Genomic DNA, 24,033 nt, shown 5'->3' on the forward strand with positions numbered 1-24,033 from the left:
TCACCCATCTTGACACCGACAATATCGGGGTTCTGCCTAACCCTCTGGGCAAATGGCTCCATGTACAGGGCAAAGAGCAAAGGGGATAGTGGGCACCCCTGTCGCGTACCTCGTTCAATGGGAAAGGGTCGAGAGCTGCCTCCGTTCACTCGGACCACTGCAGATGGGAACCGGTAACAATTGAAGATCAGATGACGGAACTTCTCCCCAATCCCGAATTTGCTCAGGACCTTCTCGAAGTAGGGCCAGTGCACCCTGTCGAAAGCCTTCTCCGCGTCTATGGACAGGAGCATCCTCTCCCCAGGGATCCTGGAAGCCTTCTCAAGGATGTGGGTCACCCTCTTTGTGTTGTCTACTGTTTGCCTACCAGGCACAAAGCCCGCTTGGTCCGAATCAACCATGCCCGGGAGGTGCAACGCCAGGCGTGCAGCTAATATACTGGTGAACACCTTCAAATCTGTGTTCAGCAGCGAGATAGGACGGTAGGACCCACAGGCGGTCCTGTCCTTGCCCGGCTTCGGGATCACGGAAACCGTGGCCTGGAGAAATTCGGAGGGGATGGCACCCGGCTCCGTAAAGGAGTTGAAAAGGCGGGTCAGTAGAGGCGCCAGCTCCTGACAGAAGGTTCTGTAAAACAGAGGGATAAAGCCATCCGGACCTGGGGCCTTTCCCAATTTGAGCCGGGATATCGCCGTGATCACCTCCTCGACACGGATATCGCGCTCCAGATACTGAGCCTGATCCAGTGTCAACGACGGGAGCGGTACTGAATCCAGATAGTCCTCCTCAGCCTGGGCCGAGGGGGCATCCCCGGTGTAGAGGTCAGCATAAAAGCTGCGAAAGACGTCTGCTATCTGCTCGTCAACCGTGACCATACCTCCGGTTGGGTCAACTAGTTCCTTCACTCGGTGCTGCTGGTGTTGCACCCTGAGTTTGTTGGCCAAGAGCCGCCCGCACCGGTCGCCCCCTGTGTAATATTTGTGTTTCAGGCGGAGCATCGCATACTCCGCCCGGTCCGTATCAAGGGCTGCCAAGAGTTTCCGTGCCGCCTTCAACTGCCTCCAAACCCTGGGTGCCCCTGTCCTGTGATGGACCTGTTCCAGCTCCCTCACCCGCTGGGTGAGCTCATCCCTCTTGAGCTGTCGGTCCCTATTCTCGGCCGAGGAAATCGCTATAAATTCGCCTCGGAGCACCGCCTTCAGGGCTGCCCACTGTGTCGCACGCGAAGTGTCCTCATTATCATTCACGGTCTGAAAATCCAAGATGGCCGCCCGGATCTGGTCCACCACCGATCGCCTGTGCAATAGCGTGTCTCGAAGCCGCCAGACCCCCCTAGGCCGAACCGCCGGCGGCAGAGTGAAAGCGCCCTCCACCGGAGCGTGGTCGGAAAGAGAGAGGACCCCCATATCTGCATTCGAAGCCAGAAGGAGCATTGGGCCCGACACAAGTAGATAGTCCAGTCGCGCATAGGATCTGTGGGCATGTGAGAAATAGGAGTATGCGCGGGTGGTAGGGTGAAGGTGGCGCCACATGTCATGCAAGTCCAGCTCCTCAAGTCGAGTGCGAATCGAGCCCGTAAGCTCACCCAACTGGTGGCGCCGCTGCACAGACCTGTCCATTGCCGCATCGAAAACCAAGTTCAAATCACCCCCCAACACTATGTGCCTATCAGAGGTGGATGCCACGTCCACCAAAGCCCTGTGTAAGAATTGGTCCTGATGATCATTGGGGCAGTAGATGGTGCCAACAGTCAGTGCTAAACCCCCCATCTTGATCTTATATACCAGAAGTCTCCCTTTCTGTTCTGCTACCTTGCACACGACCTCTCCCCTGAACCCCCTAGAGAACAAGATCGCCACCCCTGCCGTCTTGGAGGCGCTAGAGGAGAACAGCTGCGTGGGGAACTTGGGGGTACGCATTCTCGAGCAGTCCTTAGCTAGCAAATGGGTCTCCTGCAACAGGCAGATATCCGCCTGTGAGTTTTCCAACAAGGATAACACCGCCCGCCTCTTAACCGGATTATTCAGCCCTTTTACATTGAGAGTGAGCACTTTAAGAGCCATCAAGGAGGGGAATCAGTGGGGCACATATCAAGAAGCAAAGCCCAGCAAGCAAACACAGAAGGCACCACTCGAGGCCTCAAAACAGAGCAATTATGAACAGTCCACAGGCACAGTACAGTCCCCAAACCCCAACACCCCACATCTAGAAAGGCCCCCCCTGCCCCCCGAAATCCCACACAACCAAACCTACACCACCCCCCGCAACAAGCCCCCCTCTAGGCCCCGGAATCAAAACATCCACCCGCCAGTCCCGTTCCCACACCCCACTTCTCAAACTTTGCAAAAAAGACATTGTCCCAGTCCGGTCCGGAACGGACAAGGCCGTGGTAAATCAGTCTAGTGGACGTCCAGCCACCACCTCCAGCACTTGCCATTCCTCCCCGCCCCCCCCCCGAATCCCCGCACCTGCAAAGGGAACAAGCTAGAGTAGACTCCCCCCGGAGTGAGTTCAGGCCGTCAAGGCCACTTCGCTGTTTGCCGCCACTCTGGAGGCCTCCTGGATGGCGGCCGCCATGTCCGCCCGGATCGTGGGCGAGCCCGGTCGCTCCGACGGAGGAGAGCCCCCCTCTCCCACCTGCTGCCATCCGTCACGAGTGCTTTGCCTCCGCCGCGGAGCCGGGGTATCCGTGTCCGATGCTGTGAGGCCCAGCACCGCGCAGACATCTTGGAGGGACCGGAGCTGGTGCAAAACACCGTTCCATCTAAAAATCAGGCGGAAAGGGTGCCCCCAAGAGTACTGTGTCCCTCGCTCCCGAAGGAAGTCAGTAGCGATTTTGAATGATTTCCTCTTCTGCAGCGTGACCGCGGATAAGTCCTGAAACAGGGTCACAGGGTGGTCCCGGAATCGGAAAGATTGCTGCCCTCGTGCTTCTCGTAGGATCCGCTCCTTCAGGGGAAAGTCTGGGAGGAAAGCCAGAATGTCCGGGGCGGGCGCCGTGGCTCTGCGGGGGCGACCCACCCGATGTGCTCGGTCTATGCGGATCCGAAAGTCTTCCGACTCCCCCAGGATCGCACGAAAGAGGGCCACCAGGTATGCAGTCACATCTTCACCCTCCTCGCCGGACGGCACTCCGCGGACCCGTATGTTATTCCGCCTGGACCGATTTTCAAGGTCCTCGGCGTGGGCCTGCAATTCAATCTGTTGTTCCCGCAGTCGCAGGACCTCCTGTTGCAGATGGGTTATCTCCTCATCCCTGGAGTGACCCGCTTCCTCCACCGTGTTCACACGTTCCCCCAGGGAGTCCATCTCTCTCCTCACTTCACGGACCTCCCCGGCCACCTCACGCTTGAGCGTTTGAAAGTCCTCCCGTAGGGAGCTGAAGAGCGACTCAAGAAATGATCTCGTCACTGGGGGTTCTCCGCCATCTGCACCCCTGGCCGGGGCTGGGGAGGTCGTGGTGGGTTGGGTTCCCCCACTGCGTAGGGCGCCGCGTCCCAGCATGTCCGGCAAGGTTCGGTCGCCCCTTCTCTGTCCTCTAGCGTTCGACATTTCAGCTGAGTAGAGGAAGTTGAGGCTTACTGTCCAGCAAAGAGAACCGCCGTACCGGCGCGGCTATACACCAGCCGGGGGTAGCGCCACACAAAGAGCACTAGGAAGACCGAGCTGCCAGGCCGGAGTTCACAAAATGGCCGCCCTGCGATATCAAGATGGAGGTCCCTTCTCCGTCCCTGGTCCGGGATCTAGAAATCCGGCCGGTGGGCAAACTCGTGGTGCGATGGTCGCCGGGGCCCGCAATTCCAGGAGGAGATCTGCTCCAGAAGCCCAGTTCCACTGTTCCACCACCGACAGCTGGCCGGAGCGGCCTCTCAATACAAGCCCCCTCAAGCCGCGGGCCGGCGTAGCAAGACAATGCCGGCTCCGCCTCCGCCCTTCACCTCCGCTCAACTCCGCTCCGTACCACCGCCGTTGGGCAACTCCGTTCCGCTCGCGAAGCCGCTGCCGACTCCCACTCCGACAGTACACGCACTGCTGCGGGCTTCACACACAGGAGGCAGAGTGCTCCGTCAAGCTCCGAGGGTCGGGAGACTCGCGGCTTCCGGCTCACACACAGGCCATTCAGCGGGCCTCGACCCAGGCTTTACCGGTCAGAATCGCACCCCCGACGGCGCAAACCAGGCTCAGCAGTCGCTCCACACCTCTACCGGGGGCACCAGGCTCATTCGCCGCGTGATCCGGGGGGGGAATCAGCGGTTACGAGCGGTGCAGGAATTCAGGGGTCCGGGAGCTCTCGGCGAGTGCGACCTCTCAGCCCGCCATCTTGGCCACGCCCCATGTGTTGAACTGTTTTAGAGAGATGTGTGTCAAGGAGCTGTAATTACTTATTGCCTTACATATGCTCCTTCCCTGACAAAATGGTCCTCAGATCAAAATCAGCTTTGCTACTGAAGGCGGAGACCACCTTTCCGCCTACAACAGTCTATTATCCTTCAAACCTTTTACCTCACCTCATCCCTCCAGGTGGGAGGATATTTTACATTGGCTGACCCCCAAAAGCGCGTCATTTAGGATATTGTCTGTGGTGACAATAACAGCATGGGCACAAGACCACATACTTATAGGGCTCATGCTTCACTTTCGTTCGAGGCTCTGCTATTGCACCACTTGGCACTCATTGTAGATACTAAAACTCAGCTCTATTCTTGAATTTGAGGATCATTCAAAAGCTCTTGAATCTGCAAAATCATAGTGTATCCAGAGTGCTTTTATACCAAAGGTAGGTAATGTTCTCTGCATGTTACTTTGCTTGGCCTTTGGGTAGAAATGATATTTATATAGAGAAAGCAACCTTTAATGAATGTGGTTTCTCAAATGTTTTACTTTAGCTCTTGAGGACAGTTTCACTGATATCTTAACTAATCTCTGTAACATATTGCTATACAAGCATTTCTTTTTTAAGACTTTAACTTGTTTTTGTTTGGTTTTTTCCAGAATGTGTGCTTTATTACACCACAGTTTTTGTACCAGTTCCTTTGTTTGTTTTCACAACAAGTAAGTTCACTTTTTTATTGCATGTGTTGTCTGTGATGCTTAGGCTATTAGCTATAATCATTTTTACACCTCATAAAACTGTTTTATTGCATCAATGAAATGATTCTGTTCAATTTTCCTTTCTTTCACTTCCATCTCTTGGTGCCTAATTCTATATTGCATTACTGATTTGTGCAAGCAGAAGCCCCACTGCTACTGAAACATATGCATTCTTTCTTCATGACTTTAATTCATATATCTATGGCCCGGCCTGTATTAACAGTGCTCTCCAGCCACAACTACAGTTTTAGAATTTTGAGCTGCCTAGAAAAGTTGAACTTATTATGGATGCTGCACCATGTGAATGCTAATGAATGTGTGGTTCAAGTGTTGCCTGCATTACAAAGTAAGTAATGCATTTTTCTCCAGCATTAGATTGTATCTATGTAGACATTTGGTTAGAGAATTCATGAGCATTGGCCTAGGATTCTGGGACGTGTTAGTAGTAAAATATTTTGTAGTCTTTCAACACTATGTAGGACTTAACTTCCAAGTGCACCTCATACAGGAAAATTCTATAATAAATCGTCATTCTCCACAAATTCTATTTTGATTAGCTTTTTTCCAATTATCAATAGCAGGGTATTTGAAGAGACAGGCTTTTTTCAAGTTCATAGTGAGTTTTTCTCACTATTTAGAATACTCTCATTTTGACATACAAAGGGAAATAGTATCTGGGATGGTGGGGGTGATGTGCAGCCCAAGGTATTTAATATTAGAGGGCTTCCATGTAAAGTTAGAGGCGGCAAAATCAGGTTTAAATGTAAATTTAGTTAAGGGAAGGATCTCACATTTATCGTTGTTAAGTTTATAGCCAGATATTTGGGAATAGGCGCGGACTTCAGTGAGGAAGGCGGGAATTGAAACAGTGGGTTGGAAACAAAGAGAAGGATGTCATCTGCGTATGCGGCTAATTTGATGTGGGAGTCTGATAGTTGGAAACCTTGAATGGAGGGGTTTTGACGGAGTTTGGAAAGGAAAGGTTCTAAGGCCAAATTAAAGAGAAAGGGAGATAAGGGGCATCCTTGACGAACGCCTCTTTTCAAATAAAAAAAAGAGGATATTTGACCATTGGCACAAACCGCTGCACGCGGGTTAGAATAAAGTAGTGAAATTAGAGATATGAAAACAGGACCAAAGCCAAACCAACGGAGGGTATGAAAAAGATAGGCCCATTCAACCCTATCAAACGCTTTTTCAGCATCCAGGGCAATGGCCGCGAGGGGATGGGGTAAAAGGCGAGATTTAGAGAGAATATTAAAGAGGAGTCTAGTGTTATCAGTAATGAAGCGACCTTTAACAAAGCCCGACTGTTCCTCACCCAAAAGATCTGGGAGAAGAAGATCGAGATGAGACGCAAGAGATTTCGCAAATATTTTATAGTCAATATAAATGCATCAAAAAATTGGCGGATCTCACATCTAAATGGCACCCTCTTTATTTATCCTGGTGGGGTCGCCTTGACACCATTAAAATGATGCTGTCTTCCATTGTCCTATATACTCTCTCTAACATTCCAGTCCCCATCCCTTCTAAATTTTTCAAAAAGATTAATTCTACTCTAACGTCCTTTCTTTGGAATAAAAAGAAACCCCGAATGTCTCTAATCCGTCTGATCCGTCCTAAATCAGAAGGTGGGGTTAACTTTCCCGACTTTCCTGCTTACCATAAAGCATTCCAACTGCGACAAGCCTCTTTTTGGTTACAGGACCCTAGCGCCCCCTGTCCTCTATGGACTAAATTTGAACGTCTTCTTCTTTCCCCCTTTTCCTTTGCCGAATATCTTTCCTTCTCTCGTAAACCCGTTTCCATCTCTACTCCTATTCATAAATGTACTGCTAAATTGCTCCTATCTTCTTCTCATTCTCCTCCCACAACCATTGCTGACTTTCTTTCCTCCCCCATTTGGCATAACACTTCCTTACTCATTCGCAACAGACCCTTCTTTTGGAAAACATGGCATAACAGAGGTTTGCGGTGGATTTCCCAACTCTTTTCTCACTCCTCTTTCTTACCTTTCGATACTCTTCGTTCCCTTTACAACTTACCTACCTCCTTTGCTCGCAACTATCAAGTGCTTAAGGATACAGTCCTAACAAAATATAATTGCCTCTCTCAGCTCTGCCCTCCCCCTGCTTCATCCACTCTCCCTTCCTCACTTCACTCCTTTTTACGCACTACACCAAAAGCTGCTGCTATCTACAAGTACCTCCACACCGGCGAGTCTCCCAGACCTAAATCCAAAGTGGAGGAATGCTGGGAGCACGACTTGTCTGTATCCTGGTCAGTTTCCTTTTGGGACAAAATTTGGACCAAGATTCGTAAATCCTCGAGAGCAGCAACCCGTACACAGACTTTGTTTTTTATTTACAATAGACTTCTCTTCACACCCTATGATCTCCACAAACGCTTTCCTAACACTCCCCACACATGCTGGTCCTGTCCATCGCCACAAGCTACTTTATTTCACATGTTATTTTTGTGCACTCATGTCCGTAGTTTTTGGTTACAGGTTTGGGCTCAAATTAATTTGATTTTCCACACTTGTATCCCTTTCTCTCACACACACGTTTTCATGGGCAGCCTTTCCCCTTGCTGGGATAACGTTGATCTAAAACCTCAGATTGTCGACTTACTACTAGCCGCCGCCTTCCAACAAATAACGGTCAATTGGAAAGATTTCTCCAATATTTCCTTCAAGGCGTGGTGGTTCAATGTCTGCCATAATCATAGACTTGACACTGCTTATGTTTTTCCGGCATGTATGGCTACAAAACGCATGGACTTATGGATACCTGTTACGGTTTATTTGGACTCATGTACTAAACGCTCGTTTCACCCTCCACCTTCACAACAGGAAGTCCTCAAACCTTCTTAATTGCTCGATGCATTCCGCTTTATCTTCGTTGTATCACTTTCTTATTCCTTTCGAATGTTTTTATGCTTCTCATGTTTACTGCTTAACATACTTTCCCTTTACCTTTTCCTTTCTCTTTTATCTAGTACCCAGATTTACCCTCTCACAATATCTGCATATGTATGATTGTTTTATTCTGCTCATAGTCTTTAAGTTAATATTCTAATGTATTTTGTTTTGACACCTGGATTTTCTCTTGTCATTATCAAATAAAATTTTCTTGAACTTAAAAAAGAATACTCTCATTTTATATCAACTGGCACCATTTAGGAACTTTGTTATACTTCTTTTGAGTGATTAGGAGCATTCTTAGGTGAGTGCCTTTTACTTCTCTTCTAAATATAGATGAATTTTCCTTATTTGTACAAATCACTTTCCTCAAGAAAAATACTGCTGCTGGCATTAACAGCCTGTATTGTCTTGTGGTATATGTTTGTAGCAGTTGTCAAAGTTTTAAAACCAACAACCTTGGTACATGGAGAAATAATAGCAATGATCTCAAAACTGGACAAGTTTTCCCATCTTAAGGAAGAGGATTAATAAGATTCTCTTGGTCGTTTTGCATTTTCATTCTTTCAGTGTTTGGAAAGGGATGATCTAAACCATGATACAGAAGACTTACAGTACAGGTTACAAATCTACGCATTAAACTCACCTGTGTAATTTAATGATCACCTAATGATGTTCATTGTCTCATTTCACCACTAACCTCTGTCAGTGTGTTAAATTCTGGTAAAACCCACCATTGTCCATCCTCATTGGCCATGCTGAACATGTCCAAAGTTGTGCTCAGTGCTGACACCGAAAATTGGGTACCATGGATAGGTATAGTGAATGGGGCACATTGTTATGTAGTCACAATGTTTGCCACATAAGACGGAGGTTCTCTTGACATTTCTGCAGTCTCTCACTAGTGATAGCTTTTTTCTATCAAACACAACAGTCTATTTTTGCTTTCAGCTCTCGTAACTTAAAATTCACACAGTTTATCCATTTCCATGGATTTAGCATGAATAGTAACATTCTGCAGCCTTTTAAACTGACACAATAATTACCCTAGTGAACGATGCTCTGTGGTTAACATTCAGCATATCAGTGGCCCAGTGACTTTATATTGCTAGAGTCAAAATAATCGTCGTGAGACTGGTCTTGTTGTGCTGTCCTGTAGCACTCGTTAATGCTCCACAACTTGAAACACGGATCAGAAACAAAGGTTCACAGAGAATCTGTATACAATACTGCAGAGGCCCAAAAGATGGTTGTAACAGCACAACCTTGAGGGTGTGGCAGGATCCCAGTACATAGATGCAGGGAACAGTTACAAGGGCCAAACAGGAGTACCACTACCCAAACAAGTGCTGTCTAACTATCCATAGCTAGCACTAACCTGAGACCTCTGAAGACCGCGTCGGGAGTGGTCAAATAATTCCAAGCATGTTTGCAAAGTCTTAGAGGTGATGCTGCAGAAGGAAGTTGAAGAAACACCACAAAACAAAAGCTCCCAAGAACATTTTCTCATCATCTGACATGACCATAATATCGACTGGAGAGCTCGGAACATGGGTGAAGAGTTGAGCCAAAGCACAGGAACTCCTGTGAAGAGAAGATCAAAAGTAGAGTTTTTTTCATTAGCACCTGGGCACGGGCTCCTGTGCAGCTTTTATAGACTGTGGGATCTTTGAATCCTGCAGTAGATTCTTGAATATACAATAATGTAAACAACAAGGACCCCCTGTTAAGAAACTGAATTTGTAATACAGGGAAATAAACAATGTGAAAAAAATAAGCAATTAACGATGTAACAAGGGAGAAAAAGTATGAAAAGCACAACAACCAATTAAAAAACACAAGATTGCATTTATTTCTAAGTACACATATTCATATTAAAAACATTTAATACAAAAACATTAATTCTATAAACAAGATGAGTGTTCACTGCTTATTCCATATAAGGAATAAGCAGTGAACACTCATCTTGTGTTCTCTTTGATTTTATTGTGGCTCCTGAGGAAGGCGTTCTCGTAAAAACGCCGAAACGCGCGTCGATGATTAATATTGTTTGCCACTGTTTTATGACTTTTTGTGATACTATGTTATAAGCACATTATTAGTGTATTGCTGCTTTGTTTATAGAATTACTAGATTTTTATGTTTTTGTATTAAATGTTTTTAATATGAATATGTGTACTTAGAAATAAATGCAATCTTGTGTTTTTTAATTGGTTGTTGTGCTTTTCATACTTTTTCTCCCTTGTTACATCGTTAATTGCTTATTTTTTTCACATTGCCAGACTCCTGCAGTATATTCAAGAATCACTCAGATGGGGCATATGGGCACAGCTTTTAGGATTGTCTATGCTGGGGCCAGGGCATAACAACTGGGCAGCGCAAATGTGACAGATGCAATCCTGTCCTGCTAGTGTGATCTGAAAGAGACACGTTAGTGATAGATTCCTTACCTTAGAATATCCCCAGGCGTCAGACTGGATCCGGAAACTTTTGCGTAGCAATACCCCTGCGTGCCGGTAGGCGTCGTCTGCGGCTCCGCGTCCGTCGTCGTGAGCGCCGGGATGACGTCGTCGGAGTACTTAGACAGCGCCCATGCGCGCTGACGTCAGTTCTTCTTTTTTCCGCGCCAGCTAGCGCAGATCCGGAAAAAGGTCTACCCCCAGTCACTTTTTGACTGAAAATTTTTGATCCTTTTGATCTTCTCTTTAGTCGACTATCTCGACTATCGGTGCCAGGGATGCCCGGGTTCAAGCCTTGTTCGAAGTGCGGCCGACTCATGTCGGTCACGGATCCCCATCGCCGGTGCCTGAAGTGGTTAGGCCTCGACCACGACGATCGATCCTGCTCCGATTGCCGGGCCCTGACGTCGAAGGCTAGGCGGGAGCGGTCCCGCAAGCATCTCGAGCTGAGGCAGTCGGCCCCGCGCCGCTCCAGGTCCCGGTCCCGGTCCCACGGGAGGTCGAGGGACAGGTCGCGAGGTCGGAGTCATCGACGTTCCGGGAGTGGACACCGATCGTCTGGTTCCAAGTCCTCAGGTAAGAGGCATGAGAGGTCGGAGCGACACCATCGATCCTCCGACCCGCCCCGACGCTCGCACGATGCGGCCGGGGACTCGGGCGACACCGCCCACGCGGCTCCGCGGGAGTCGCAAGCGTCGCCGCCTGCCCCACACCTTCGGGTCCCTGGGCACGGCGCGTCGCAGGAGGAGGTCGAGAGGTACCTCATGGCCATGAGGGCCCTCCCTCCTCAGTCGGTTCCCGTGGCGCCTTCGGGCCGATCGGTTCCGTCTGGAGGTCCTTCCGGGTCGGGCGCTTCAGCCCCGACGACGTCGGGTGCTTCGGCCCCGGCGCCGCTGGCGACTTCGGTCCCGGCGCCGCACGACCTCGCTGGATCCGGCTCCGGATCCGGGACCTCGCCGGTCGACCTTACGACCTCGCCGGTGCCGTCCCTTCAGGTGTCGTCCCCGGCAGCCGATGTGGTTGCCGCCCCCAATGTTTCCTACGGTCCTACTCAGGAGTCGGAAGGGCGCCGCTGGGCGCCGATTCAGTCGGCCTTTGGAGACTTTTATCTCCACGAGGAGGCCCTGGCTGTTAATCCTGGTCTCCAGGAGCCAGGTGACGAGGAGCAATGGGAGGGGTCCGAGGACCCTCTGGCACGTGATTGCCAGTCGCAGCAGGACTGGACATATGAGCTTGGGGAGGCCAGTGGTATTGACACCTCGCCAGACACTGGATTTACGTCGCCCCCGACTGTGGCTTCGGAGGCGGGTTCTGCTTACAGCGTAGTGTTGACGAAGGCAGCTAAGGCCTTAAACCTTCAGCTCCCTGTCGCGGCCGTGAGGACTAATCTCCTCACCGAGGTCCTCAAACAGCAGTCAGGCTCCGCGGAGCCCCTCCTGCCGTTCAATGAGGCCTTGTGTGACGTTCTTCTGGGCACTTGGTCCAAGCCCGCCACAGGCCCCCCTGTGGACAGGAACGTGGCCAGACGCTACCGCCCGGCACCGGGCGACCCATGCTTTTTGTCCACCCATCCCACCCCCGAGAGTCTGGTCATCCAGGCCTCAAACTCCCAAACCGCATTCCCGTCGGCCCCGCCCGACAGGGAATCCAAGAGATATGAACAGTTCGGGAAGAAGGTTTTCTCGTCTGTGAGCTTAGGGCTGCGGTCTGTGAACACCGCCTGTCTCTTGGGCCGCTACACCCACACCCTGTGGGACACGGTTGCGGAGGTGCTGCCAATATGCCCGGAGGAGGTCCAGGCTAAACTCAGCCAAGCCCTAGCGGACGGCCGAGATGCAGCACGCTTTTCTATCCGGTGTGGGCTGGATACTACGGACTCACTGGGCAGGGCGATGGCAACGACGGTGGCGGTTCGACGCCACGCCTGGTTGAGGTCCGCCAACTTCTCGGCCGATGTCCAGGCCACCCTCCTGGACATGCCGTTTGATGGCCGTCGCCTCTTCGGCGACAAGGCAGACCATGCGCTGGAACGTTTCAAGGACTCCAGGGCCACGGCCAAGTCCTTGGGCCTTACGGCCCCACGCCAGCAATCGGGTGCCTTTCGCTCCTTTCGTGGCCACGGAAGGGGCGCCCCACCACGTACCGTCAGCCACGCGCCGCAGAATGTACAACAACGCGGTGGCGGACGTGGGAACCGCCGTGGCGGTGGTCGGGGCCAGCGGCGAGGCCAGTCCACACCTCCCTCAGCAGCCCCTGCCTCAAAACCTTCCTAGTCCGAGTTTTCAGGCCCATGTGACGCCTGTGGGAGGCAGGGTTCGCCATCACCTCTCCCACTGGCATACAGTCACTTCGGACAGGTGGGTGCTGCAAATTGTCCGAAGGGGCTTCTCCCTCCCCTTCGAGTCATCCCCTCCATCCATGCCACCTCAATACCACCGTGTGTCGGGGGATCACTTGCAACTTCTGAAAGAGGAGGTTTCGGCCCTCTTGGCCAAGAGGGCCGTCGAGCGCATTCCTGGGCCAGAAGTAGGACGTGGTTGTTACTCCCACTACTTTCTGGTACCCAAGAAGGGCAAAGGGGGCCTACGCCCTATCTTGGATCTGCGGAACGTCAACGGCTTCCTCCGGACGGAGAAGTTCAAGATGCTCACTTTGGCTCAGGTCCTGGCTGCCCTGGACCCAGGAGACTGGATGGTAGCGTTGGACTTGCAGGACGCCTATTTCCACATCCCCGTCCTGCCGGCCCACCGGCGTTACCTGCGGTTCACGGTAGGCCAAGAGCACTTTCAGTTTACCGTGCTCCCCTTCGGCCTTACCAGCGCCCCACGGGTGTTCACGAAGGTGATGGCGGTGGTCGCAGCCCATCTGCGCAGGCAGGGGGTATCGGTCTTCCCCTACCTCGACGACTGGTTGTTGAAGGCGGGCTCGCCCCAGACAGTCGTCGGCCACCTCCAGACTACGGCCGACCTCCTGCACTTGCTGGGGTTCTCCATCAATGTGCCGAAGTCACACCTGTGTCCCTCTCAGAAGCTCCTCTTCATCGGAGCGGTTCTCGACTCGGCGCAGTTTCGGGTTTACCCACCCGAGCAGCGGGTTCGGGATATTCAGGCTCTGGTTCCCGTCTTCCAGCCGTTATCCCGGGTCTCGGTCAGGTTGACGCTGCGGCTTCTGGGACTGATGGCCTCCTGCATCCTTCTGGTGCGTCACGCCAGGTGGCGGATGCGGGCTCTGCAGTGGGACCTGAAGTTTCAGTGGGCCCAGCATCAGGGCAACCTGTCCGATCATGTCCTGATCTCAGAGGGCACTGCGAGACAACTGCAGTGGTGGCTTACGGACCTTACTTTAAGCTTATTTTTTTCTTTTTAGTAACACTTATTTTTGCCAACACATATATATACAAACACAGATATACACAATTTATACAATACAAACAAACGGCAATTCAAAAGTAACCAATTTGCTGGTCTAAACATCCCACAACTATTTCAATAGAAGGACGTTGACTTATAATTATGTTACAACATTCCCTATATCCGGTCATCAACAAAAAGTATATAAGAGCTTCAAGGGGTCAATTCCTTTCTCCCTCCAAATTATATTGAGCTCCTTATTCATATAATGTCGTATATTGTATCTCAATTTTCTTATGTTGATGCCTCTATATATGCAGTCGACGCGTTTCAGCCTTTTTCTTAGTTCAGGTCTCTTCAGGACTTGGGGGCAATTCAACCAATTAAATCCTATAGGTTAAAATGTAAATTGACTTTTAGTGTATTCTCAGTCATTAATTCTATTACCATGTGAACGCACACCACTCAAAAGAGAGGACTAAAACTCATAAAAACAATTCAGTGCAAACTGATTCCCTCGAGGTAATTGGCAGCACATAACAAATTAAGTCTAACACTCAAAGTGACCGGAATATATTAAACAACTAGAGGTCCAAGAAATTGTATTAACTCAAAATCACTACACACCATTATAGCCCTTATCACCCAAACGTGACCGGTTCCTCATCAAGGGCCCTCTTATATACTGACCATGTACCTTAGGTCAACATCTCTTATAAAAAAGAGGACTCTTTACAGCTCTCGAAGCACTTGTGGGGGAAATTTACTTCGGCCCACCGTGTATCCACCTCCTGTATGTACAAATATTTATTGTCTAACTGTGAGAATAGCTAACTTCATTTATCGAGCAAGTGAAAAAACTCTAAAGCAAGATCTATAATAAACCTAGTGGGTACTTGGTGTGGACGATCACGAGTGTCTAAAACAATTATTTCTTTATGACCATGATTCTAGGTTAGGAAAGGACAATTAGTGGTGTCTTTTCTATAATTAAGTTATATTTTTCAAAAAACGTTTACCATCGGCATTGCTTTTGTTTAAGTTGCTTTAATCCCAGATGCCTTTGGGTTATTCGGGTCCCCCTGTCTATAAATAGCCATTACACAGAGGCAACAATACTTGGGATGTCTGTACTGAAAGACCACTGCAAAGCATGGGCTGAGAGACTTGTGCCACAAGCTACCGCTCATCCTAAAAGTATCAATGCCAGAAAACAGTTCAGTGACCTCTTATCTAGAACTGTGAATATTTCTTTAATGATGTTTTCAGTGTTCTAAACTGTTCTGTAATTCCCTCCTTCGAGGTCTTTTGTGGCATTACATGAAAAAGTAATCGGTGTCTTTTGTTTGACCCTTAGGCAAGTTGTAGTACACACTAAAGAAATCATCAGGTAGCCAAAGGGGTGGCTAGATTTACAGAATTATGATTTTAAGATGTCACTGCAAATAATAATGATATTGCTGACAAAATCTGAAACGTTATTTATATATGGGGCAGACATTTGAGGGCTGCAAAAAAAACTAGAGGTGGTAGAAATCCTGCACAAGCAGTTCTTTGGGAGATTGCTACAACTTCCATCAAACTACGATAAACTTGTATCTTATCAGAGGTGGTGAATACAAAAAATAAGGCACTAAGTTATGCAGCTAAACTAAGTATGGTGATAAAAAGTAATTCCATTGATGAATGTTGCAATACAAACATGTGCAACCAATCCATACAAAACAATTATCAGAAATACAAGAGCAGACTTGTATCATCTGGAATCCCTCTGACTTTCAGGTAAAAGTAACCAAAGTCTCCAGAAAATAAAAGTATTCTTGAAAATTAAATATGAAATGAGGCAATCAAATTGGTAAGATAATAGGAAAGTTGATCACCACCTGTACAAATAAATCTTGGCCTTGACATGCTACATAGAGCTTTACACATGCACTCTTAACACCATAGAGGAAAAAAAAGAGTCTTAATCCTGGACGGTCACTTTACTGGACTACAATGAGCAAAAGAGTTGATGGAGCCTTGTCATAGCTTTAGAGTGTGAATGCGATGGAAGATCTACCAACTTGTTACACGTTCTAGATTTCTGCCGGTGGCATCCAAAGTACAGGTGAAGCCTTCAATATATATATTAAGAGCAGCAACCATTCACTGTTCTAATGATATGATATGATGCACTTACTGGGAGATCTCTAACTAATTGTAGCTCCCAACTAGAGTGGCTGTTTTGAAACATCAGGTGAGAAGACTTAAGTACCTCTTTTCAAATAGTGTTTATTTTACAGTATGCAAACAAACCACTATGGACCTAATGAATTAAGTTGTCACCCTAGAGAAAATGTGACAGTTTCTGGCTCTCTTACTATCACATGAAATCTAACACAGCTGACATTTCAGTCAATATTATCATTATTAGTTTTACTTCCCAGAGATGAGCAAATCAGGTAGAAATTAATGTTTGAAGAAAGACATTGACATCAAATAAAACTTAAGGGACAGTTATTCGTAGCTGATTCCTAATGTTTTGCTGGTTTCCTATGAAACCTAGTGTTGACTAGGATTTATTGGTTCCATCCCGAAGATCAGGCCTTAGTTACAGATTGGCCCTTTGTTTGAAGTACTCAATGGGTAAATGGCTAGATAAGGTACTAGAAAGAAAAAACAAGAACAGTACTCCAATCTCTATGTCCAGAAATCATTACAGTAACATATGGTTCATGCTCAGCATTCCAGCTGGTTTAGCATCACTCTCTCAACCCCATTCTCCCAGATAATGTTTACGTAAGACTGGGATAATAAAGCCATAACATTCTGTCGGCTCCAGGGGAAATCTCAGGTCAGCACCTTCCATTTATAGAGAATGCTCACCTGATGTGGGGTGATTTCCATTGTTAGCCCTATTTAGGCAATTTTCAGATGAACATGTGTTGAAAAACTCTAAAATAAAAACTCTGAAGAGTCAATCAGCATTTTAAAGATCTTGGGTTCTCAATAAACAATCGAAAGTTTTGAGTTTTCTGCAAAATATTAAGATGGTTCCTAATGCATTATCCAATACATTGCTATCTCATGATTATCTCTTTAAATAATGAGCTCCATTATGTGATTTTGAATCACACCTTCACTGTTGGTGGGGGAGGAGGGATTACATCTGTCAGGGGCACTTTGTTTTTACTTAACTGTTTAAACATTGTGAAAATAATACGACTCAGCACCCACACAAGATCAGTCATTTTCGTATTGGAGACAGTATGAATTCATGATTAAGCTACATAATGCACTGACTCCCAGAATCTTTTGATTGATAAAATAGATTATTTATTCATGATTTTTTTATTTAAAACATGTATTTTCTTCTCTGTTTTTGCCTTAGCGTTTAATCCAAAAGGACTTCTTAAGGGCTACAAAACGCATATGTACCGATTTAAAATGAATGCACAAAGTAGACATAAAAAGCCATTGCACAATATTCATGACACAACACACATATAAATAAAAAGAATAACTGATTTTATCAATATCTCATCATGACTTGATGTGATTAGTCGACCATACAATGGAAATAATCAACACATGACACATTAGTTCATGCTCATTTTTCTATATTCAGTGTGCATTACTTGGTAATTAGTATGTCTAATCCACCGTATTTCCTGAACAGCGCCTGTGCGATTATTACATTAATATATTACATATTCTGTCAGAGTGAGGACAATGACCATAATAAACCCATGTATGTAAGTTTTTGCAAGTTACCCTTCCACATTAGTAGAGTGGATCGAACAATATTACCGGGGGAAACACTCCATGAGTTAATATAGTGTAAAATATGGTAGGAAAATGAGAGCCTTACTACTTTTAAGTTGGTCATCCACATCAAACAATAGTTATATTCCTTATTTCATGTCTTTTTCTAAAGAATAATGAATTATCCAGTTGCAACCTTTCCAATTGTACTCATGGGAACAGGTCTCTGATTACAGAGTGTTATTGGTCCTCAATCCCCAATTGGCAAAGTGTACGGCAGTGAGCACTGGTTCATTTTACTCATTTAGTGGTCCTGTAAGACATGGTAAACTAGGGTTCGAGGCATGTGGGCTGCTGAATTCATATCTGTGCATAGTCCGCCACCTAGTGTTGGGTCCGGATGATTGCACATTGTTGTCCTGGAAGAGTCTTCGAAGTATCACGAGATAGGTGGCTCCTCCCCTGGACTACAGTGCGCATGGGCATCGCCTCCATCCCCAGATTGTTTTTTTCCGCCATAGGGTTCGGATGTGTTTTCGGTTCCCTCCTTCGGAACCGATAGTTGTTCGATTTTACTTGAGACCAAAAGGTCTTTAGGCTGGGCGTCGGTATAGTTACGTTCGGGTTTTCTTACTGACTCTCAGCTCCGATCTCCTACTGCCCTTCCACGTGCTTCGACGCGGACGGGCCTACACTACCACATTTGCTATGGAGCGGACTCCATTCAAGAAGTGTCCGCTGTGTCACTCAAAATATTCGCACCTCGACGTGCACCCCGTGTGCAACACATGCTTGTCACCGGATCACCGTGAAGACACCTGCATGGCGTGTTCAAAGTTTAGGATTAAGAAAACTTTGAAGATTCGCCGGGCTAATCGACTCCAGGCACAGTTGTCGGCTTCGGCGCCCCCACCTGATGACATCTTTCAGGAATCGGTCGAGGAAGAGTTCGACGTACAAGAGTCGGACTCTGGCCCCGCGTCCGAGGAAGAGACCTACGACGCGGATGAGGAGGCCTGCGACGAAGTCTCCGGTGAGGTAGGGGACGACGAACTGATTTGTGCCACGATGGGAGATAGCTCAGAGGAAGAGCATCCCCAACCAGACTCCGGGGTTACCCCCCGTCATACGGCCCAGGTCGAGGGATCGCCTTCGGGCCTTACCCAAGATCTTACTATGAGTCCTACGTCCCCGCCTCCGGGCCCGGTCACGGACATTTCTAACAAGAAACCGAAAGTGAGGCCAACTGGTCCCGCACCCTCGGATGCGAAACCGAAACCGAAAGTGGCGTTGGTGAAGAAGGTTCTGGAGGCGTCAACTTCCACGAAACCCAAAATGGCCGACTCGAAGAGCCACGCCAAAATGGCCGACCACAAGAGCCGCGCCAAAATGGCCGACCCGAAGCCCTCTGGGTCGGCGCCGAAGGTGAAGGCATCCGACGCGGCTGCGTCGGCACCGAAAGGGGTCGCGGACCCGAAAACGGCTTCGAAGAAGCGTCACGCTGATGGTGCACCAGGCCAGGGGGCGTCGGCACCGAAGAAGAGGCCTACCGGCGACCGGACTCTCGGAGACGAAGAGTCGCTCGCGACGGTTCAGCCCTCGGCATCCCTTACAAAGAAGGTGGGGGAATCCTTAAAGCGGATCCAACAGTCCACTGTTGTTCCCAGCCAGGACACTGTAGTGCCTAGGCCCACGCCGAAGCCTGCCAAGGAACAAACGCCAATTCGTTTTACCCTTCCTCCCAAGTCGACGCCGAAGGCCTTCGCGCCTAAGCAGAGCGGACACTCTCAGGAAGTATTGACGCCGAAGGCTGCCTTGGTGGTGTCGAAGCTTCGGCTCCAACCGCTCGCGGTGGAGGAACGTCGTGAGGTGACCATCGACGCCAACACCGGAAAATTGTCGCTCCTCAAACGAAAGATTACGTCGGAGCCGCCATTGGAACCTTTTAGGATTCCACTTAAGAACAAAAGGTACTCTGCGGACTCTTCGGCTCTGATGGAACCTCTGTCTCCACAAGCCATGGAACACTCGCCGGCCCATTCCCCAGTGCCTGATGTGGACGAGGAGGACGACGAGTACAACTATCCTGCGTACTCGGATCCGGAAGAGGAGCAGGTGCCCTGGACAGCAGGAGGCGACACGGACGACCCGCAGTCAGGCCAGGACACTCAACTTTTCGCCGCGAAGACGTCCCCGACAGAGGACTCGGCGGCGTTTAATGCATTAATAGAGAGAGCTGCAGCGAACCATGACGTCGAACTGCACTCAGACCCTGTGGATGCGGACTTCTTAGTCGACACCTTCTCGGTAGCCGAAAAGCAAGTCAAGACGCTACCGATGCTCAAAGGGGTGCTGAAGCATGCACAGGAGGTATTCAAGGAGCCCACCCGGGCGCGGGTGGTCAATCCTCGCTTCGACAGGAAGTATAAGGCGGCGCCCACGGATCCCACGTATATTAAGGGACATTTGCCATTGGACTCCCTGGTGGTGTCCAACGCTCGAAAGAGGGCGAATTCGCAGACTACTGGTGATGCTCCTCCCCCAGACAAAGAGTCAAAAATCTTTGAGGCATCAGGCAAACGCATTGCTGCACAGGCAGCGAACATCTGGAGGATCTCTAACACTCAAGCCCTGCTTGCACGTTATGATAGGGCCCATTATGACACATTAGAGGCCATCCTGCAACACTTGCCTGACCAATACAAGGAGGCGGGGGAGATGCTCATTCAGGAGGGTAAACTCATTACAAATGCATCCATCAAATGTGCCCTAGATGTGGCAGACACTGCCTCCAGGGCTATCAATACTAGCGTGTTACTTAGACGCCATGCCTGGCTTCGAATTTCTGGGTTCAAACCCGACATACCAACCACAATACTGGGTCAAACAGTCAATCCTGACCATCTGTTCGGCCCCGAGGTGGATGCCTCCCTAGAAAAAATGAAGAAAGATACCGAAACCGCCAAGTCTATGGGGGCTTTACAAAGTCAGCAGTTCCGGGGTGGTTCCTTTCGCCGCTCCAATTCAAGAGGCACCTCAAGAGGCCAGGCATCCCAGTCCACGCAATACTACAAGGGTAACACCCAGTCCTCGTATAACAACAACAAGGGCAGGGGTGGCTACAGAGGCAATAATATCAAAGGCAGGGGACGTGGAAACAATGCCTCCAGGTCCACCACCTCCAACAAGCAGTGACGTCTTGTCACTTCCCCCCGATCACACGACACCTGTCGGGGGGGAGACTCCAGCAGTTCCTGCCGGCGTGTAGGTCCATCACCACAGACAGGTGGGTGAGGTCTCTTATCCAGTACGGGTACTGTCTAGAACTTACGTCCATTCCACCGGACATACCGCCAAGAAGCCGTGCTATGTCCGACGAGCACTTGACCTTGTTGCAGCAAGAAGTACTGGTCATGCTGCAAAAAGGAGCGATAGAGCTCGTTCCATTGCAAGAACGGGGAACAGGGGTTTACTCCCTGTATTTTCTAATCCCCAAAAAGGACGGATCACTCAGGCCGATCCTGGACCTCAGGCCCCTGAACTGGTACATCAACTCAGAGCACTTCCATATGCTCACATTGCAGCAGGTGCTTCCACTGCTTCAACGGGGGGACTTCCTAGCAACGCTGGATCTGAAGGATGCCTATTTCCATATTCCCCTGCATCCTTCACACAGAAAGTATCTCAGATTCAAGATCTTAGACCAGCATTACCAGTTCAGAGTCCTGCCGTTCGGGGTCACCACGGCACCGAGAGTTTTCACCAAATGCCTAGCGACTGTAGCAGCGCATCTCCGTCGCCAGCACGTCCATGTCTTTCCATACCTAGACGACTGGCTTATTCAGGCAAAGACGGAACAGCAGTGCGTAGACCACGTGTCACGCACCATTCACCTCCTGCACGATCTGGGATTCTCTCTGAACTACCCAAAGTCCCATCTCCAGCCCGCCCACGTGCGACAGTATCTGGGCGCGACAATCGACACTCTGGCAGCCACTGCGCAGCCGAGTTCAGTGAGACTCGCCAGTATCCAAGCGCTGATCCAACGATTCAGACCACAAGCCTCGCTTCCAGCGAGGGTGTTCATGCAGTTGATAGGCATGATGGCCTCCTGCATCTCCATTGTCCCGCACGCGAGACTACATATGCGTCCGCTTCAGGAGTGCCTGGCACGTCAGTGGACTCAGGCTCATGGGCAACTGACAGACCTAGTGTTGGTGAGCGGTCGGGCGTACAACTCTCTGCATTGGTGGAATCCACAAAACCTTTGCAAGGGCCGACCATTCCAAGAGCCTGTCCCACAGATCATCCTGACAACGGACGCCTCTCTCCAGGGATGGGGAGCGCATGTACTCCATTACACGGTGCAGGGACTATGGACACTTCAGCAAAGGAAGATGCACATCAATGTGTTGGAACTGATGGCAATCTTCATGGCCTTAAAGGCGTTCAAAGTACATCTGTGCAACAAGGTCGTGTTGATCCGGACGGACAACATGACGGCCATGTACTACATCCAGAAGCAGGGGGGAACACACTCTCCACAGCTGTCTCATCTGGCTCAGAGCATGTGGAAGTGGGCCATTCAGAGGAACATCTTCCTCATGGCAGAACATCTCCCAGGCAAGGACAACCAGATGGCGGATCTGCTCAGCAGACACAGCCATCAGATGCACGAGTGGGAGTTACATCCATCAGTACTCCAACCGTACTTCCAAAGGTGGGGTCATCCAGAGATAGACCTGTTCGCCACAAAGGAGAACGCAAAATGCCAAAGCTTCGCCGCCAGGTTCCCACACCCCCAATCACAGGACAATGCGATGTGGATGAACTGGTCAGGCAGATTTGCGTACGCTTTTCCCCCAGCACCTCTGATACCGCTGGTGGCACGCAAGCTCAGGCAACACTCGATGACGCTCATCCTGGTTGCTCCAACGTGGGCTCGCCAACCATGGTACACCACGTTTCTGGAACTCTCCGTGGTACCGCATCAAAGGCTTCATCTCACTCCCAGCCTTTTGACGCAGAGCCATGGCGACATTCAGCACCCAGATCCGCAACAGCTCAACCTGGCGATCTGGCTCCTGAAGTCCTAGAGTTTGGCTACCTCAATCTTCCTCCCGATTGCATGGACATCATTCGGGAGGCGAGAAAGCCCACTACTAGAGCTTGTTATGCGGCTAAATGGAAGAGGTTTGTCGTCTACTGCGTGGAGCACAGCATTGACCCGCTAGACGCTTCCATTCAAAACATCATATGTTACCTCTTTCACCTGTATCGGTGTAATCTAGCTTACTCTTCCATCCGCATTCACCTGTCGGCTATGGCAGCATACCTCCAAAATAGGCAACACCTGTCACTCTTTAAGGTCCCTGCTATCAAGGCTTTTCTGGAAGGACTCAAAAGAGTCATTCCACCAAGGACTCCACCAGCTCCGGAATGGAACCTCAATGTGGTTCTTACAAGGCTGATGGGTCCTCCCTTTGAGCCACTACACTCTTGCGAGCTGCAGTTTCTGACCTGGAAGGTGGCGTTCTTGGTAGCAATCACATCGCTACGGAGGGTTAGCGAACTGCAGGCGCTCACCATCCAAGAACCTTTCTTCCAGGTACATGCCAACAGGGTGGTGCTCCGCACTAACCCTAAGTTCTTACCCAAAGTGGTCTCGCAGTTTCACATAAACCAAACTATTGAATTGCCGGTGTTCTTCCAAAACCCAGAGACGCTGGCGGAGCGGATGCTCCACACCCTTGATGTGAAGAGGGCCTTGATGTATTATGTGGACAGGACAAAAGATTTCCGCAAAACCAAACAACTTTTTGTTGCTTTTGCCACACAACACAAGGGAAATGCAATCTCCAAAGCAGGAATAGCTAGATGGATAGTAAAGTGCATTCAGATCTGCTACGCTAAAGCAAAGCGCACTCTCACTATACCACCGAGGGCCCACTCCACTAGGAAGTTGGGGGCCTCTATGGCGTTCTTAGGTAACATTCCCTTAGAAGACATCTGTAGAGCAGCCACATGGTCTACCACTCATACTTTCACTAAGCACTACTGTGTAGACGTGCATTCAAAACAACAGGCAGCTGTTGGTCAGGCTGTTCTAAAAACGCTTTTTCAGACTGCTGCAGCTGGCACGGGCGGCCGCCGCTAATGGAGGGACTGCTATGTATTCTATGCACAGATATGAATTCAGCAGCCCACATGCCTCGAACTGCAAATGCTACTTACCAGTATGCATCTGTTCTTGGCATGTAGGGCTGCTGACATTCATATCGCCCACCCTCCTCCCCGGCGCCTGTAGCAGCTGCAGTATGTATTCATATACAAACATATGCTCATAGCATGGTCATCACTCACTTCTTCACTCCATCTCTGCCTATGGCTAAAAACAATCTGGGGATGGAGGCGATGCCCATGCGCACTGTAGTCCAGGGGAGGAGCCACCTATCTCGTG

At 49.4% G+C, this 24,033-nt stretch overlaps 1 protein-coding gene across 1 annotated transcript in view; it reads left to right on the forward strand.

The window, feature by feature from the left end:
* The window catches only part of ATP11B (ATPase phospholipid transporting 11B (putative)), a 471,244-nt gene that overhangs the window by 356,634 nt on the left and 90,577 nt on the right, over nucleotides 1-24,033 (forward strand). The window contains exon 23 of the mRNA XM_086949489.1: nucleotides 4,993-5,052. Within this exon, the coding sequence (XP_086805615.1) occupies nucleotides 4,993-5,052 (60 nt within the window). The remainder of the gene's footprint in view (nucleotides 1-4,992; nucleotides 5,053-24,033) is intronic.

The sequence above is a fragment of the Lissotriton vulgaris genome, unplaced genomic scaffold (assembly GCF_964263255.1).
Source record: "Lissotriton vulgaris unplaced genomic scaffold, aLisVul1.2 SCAFFOLD_1627, whole genome shotgun sequence".
NCBI lineage: Eukaryota > Metazoa > Chordata > Amphibia > Caudata > Salamandridae > Lissotriton > Lissotriton vulgaris.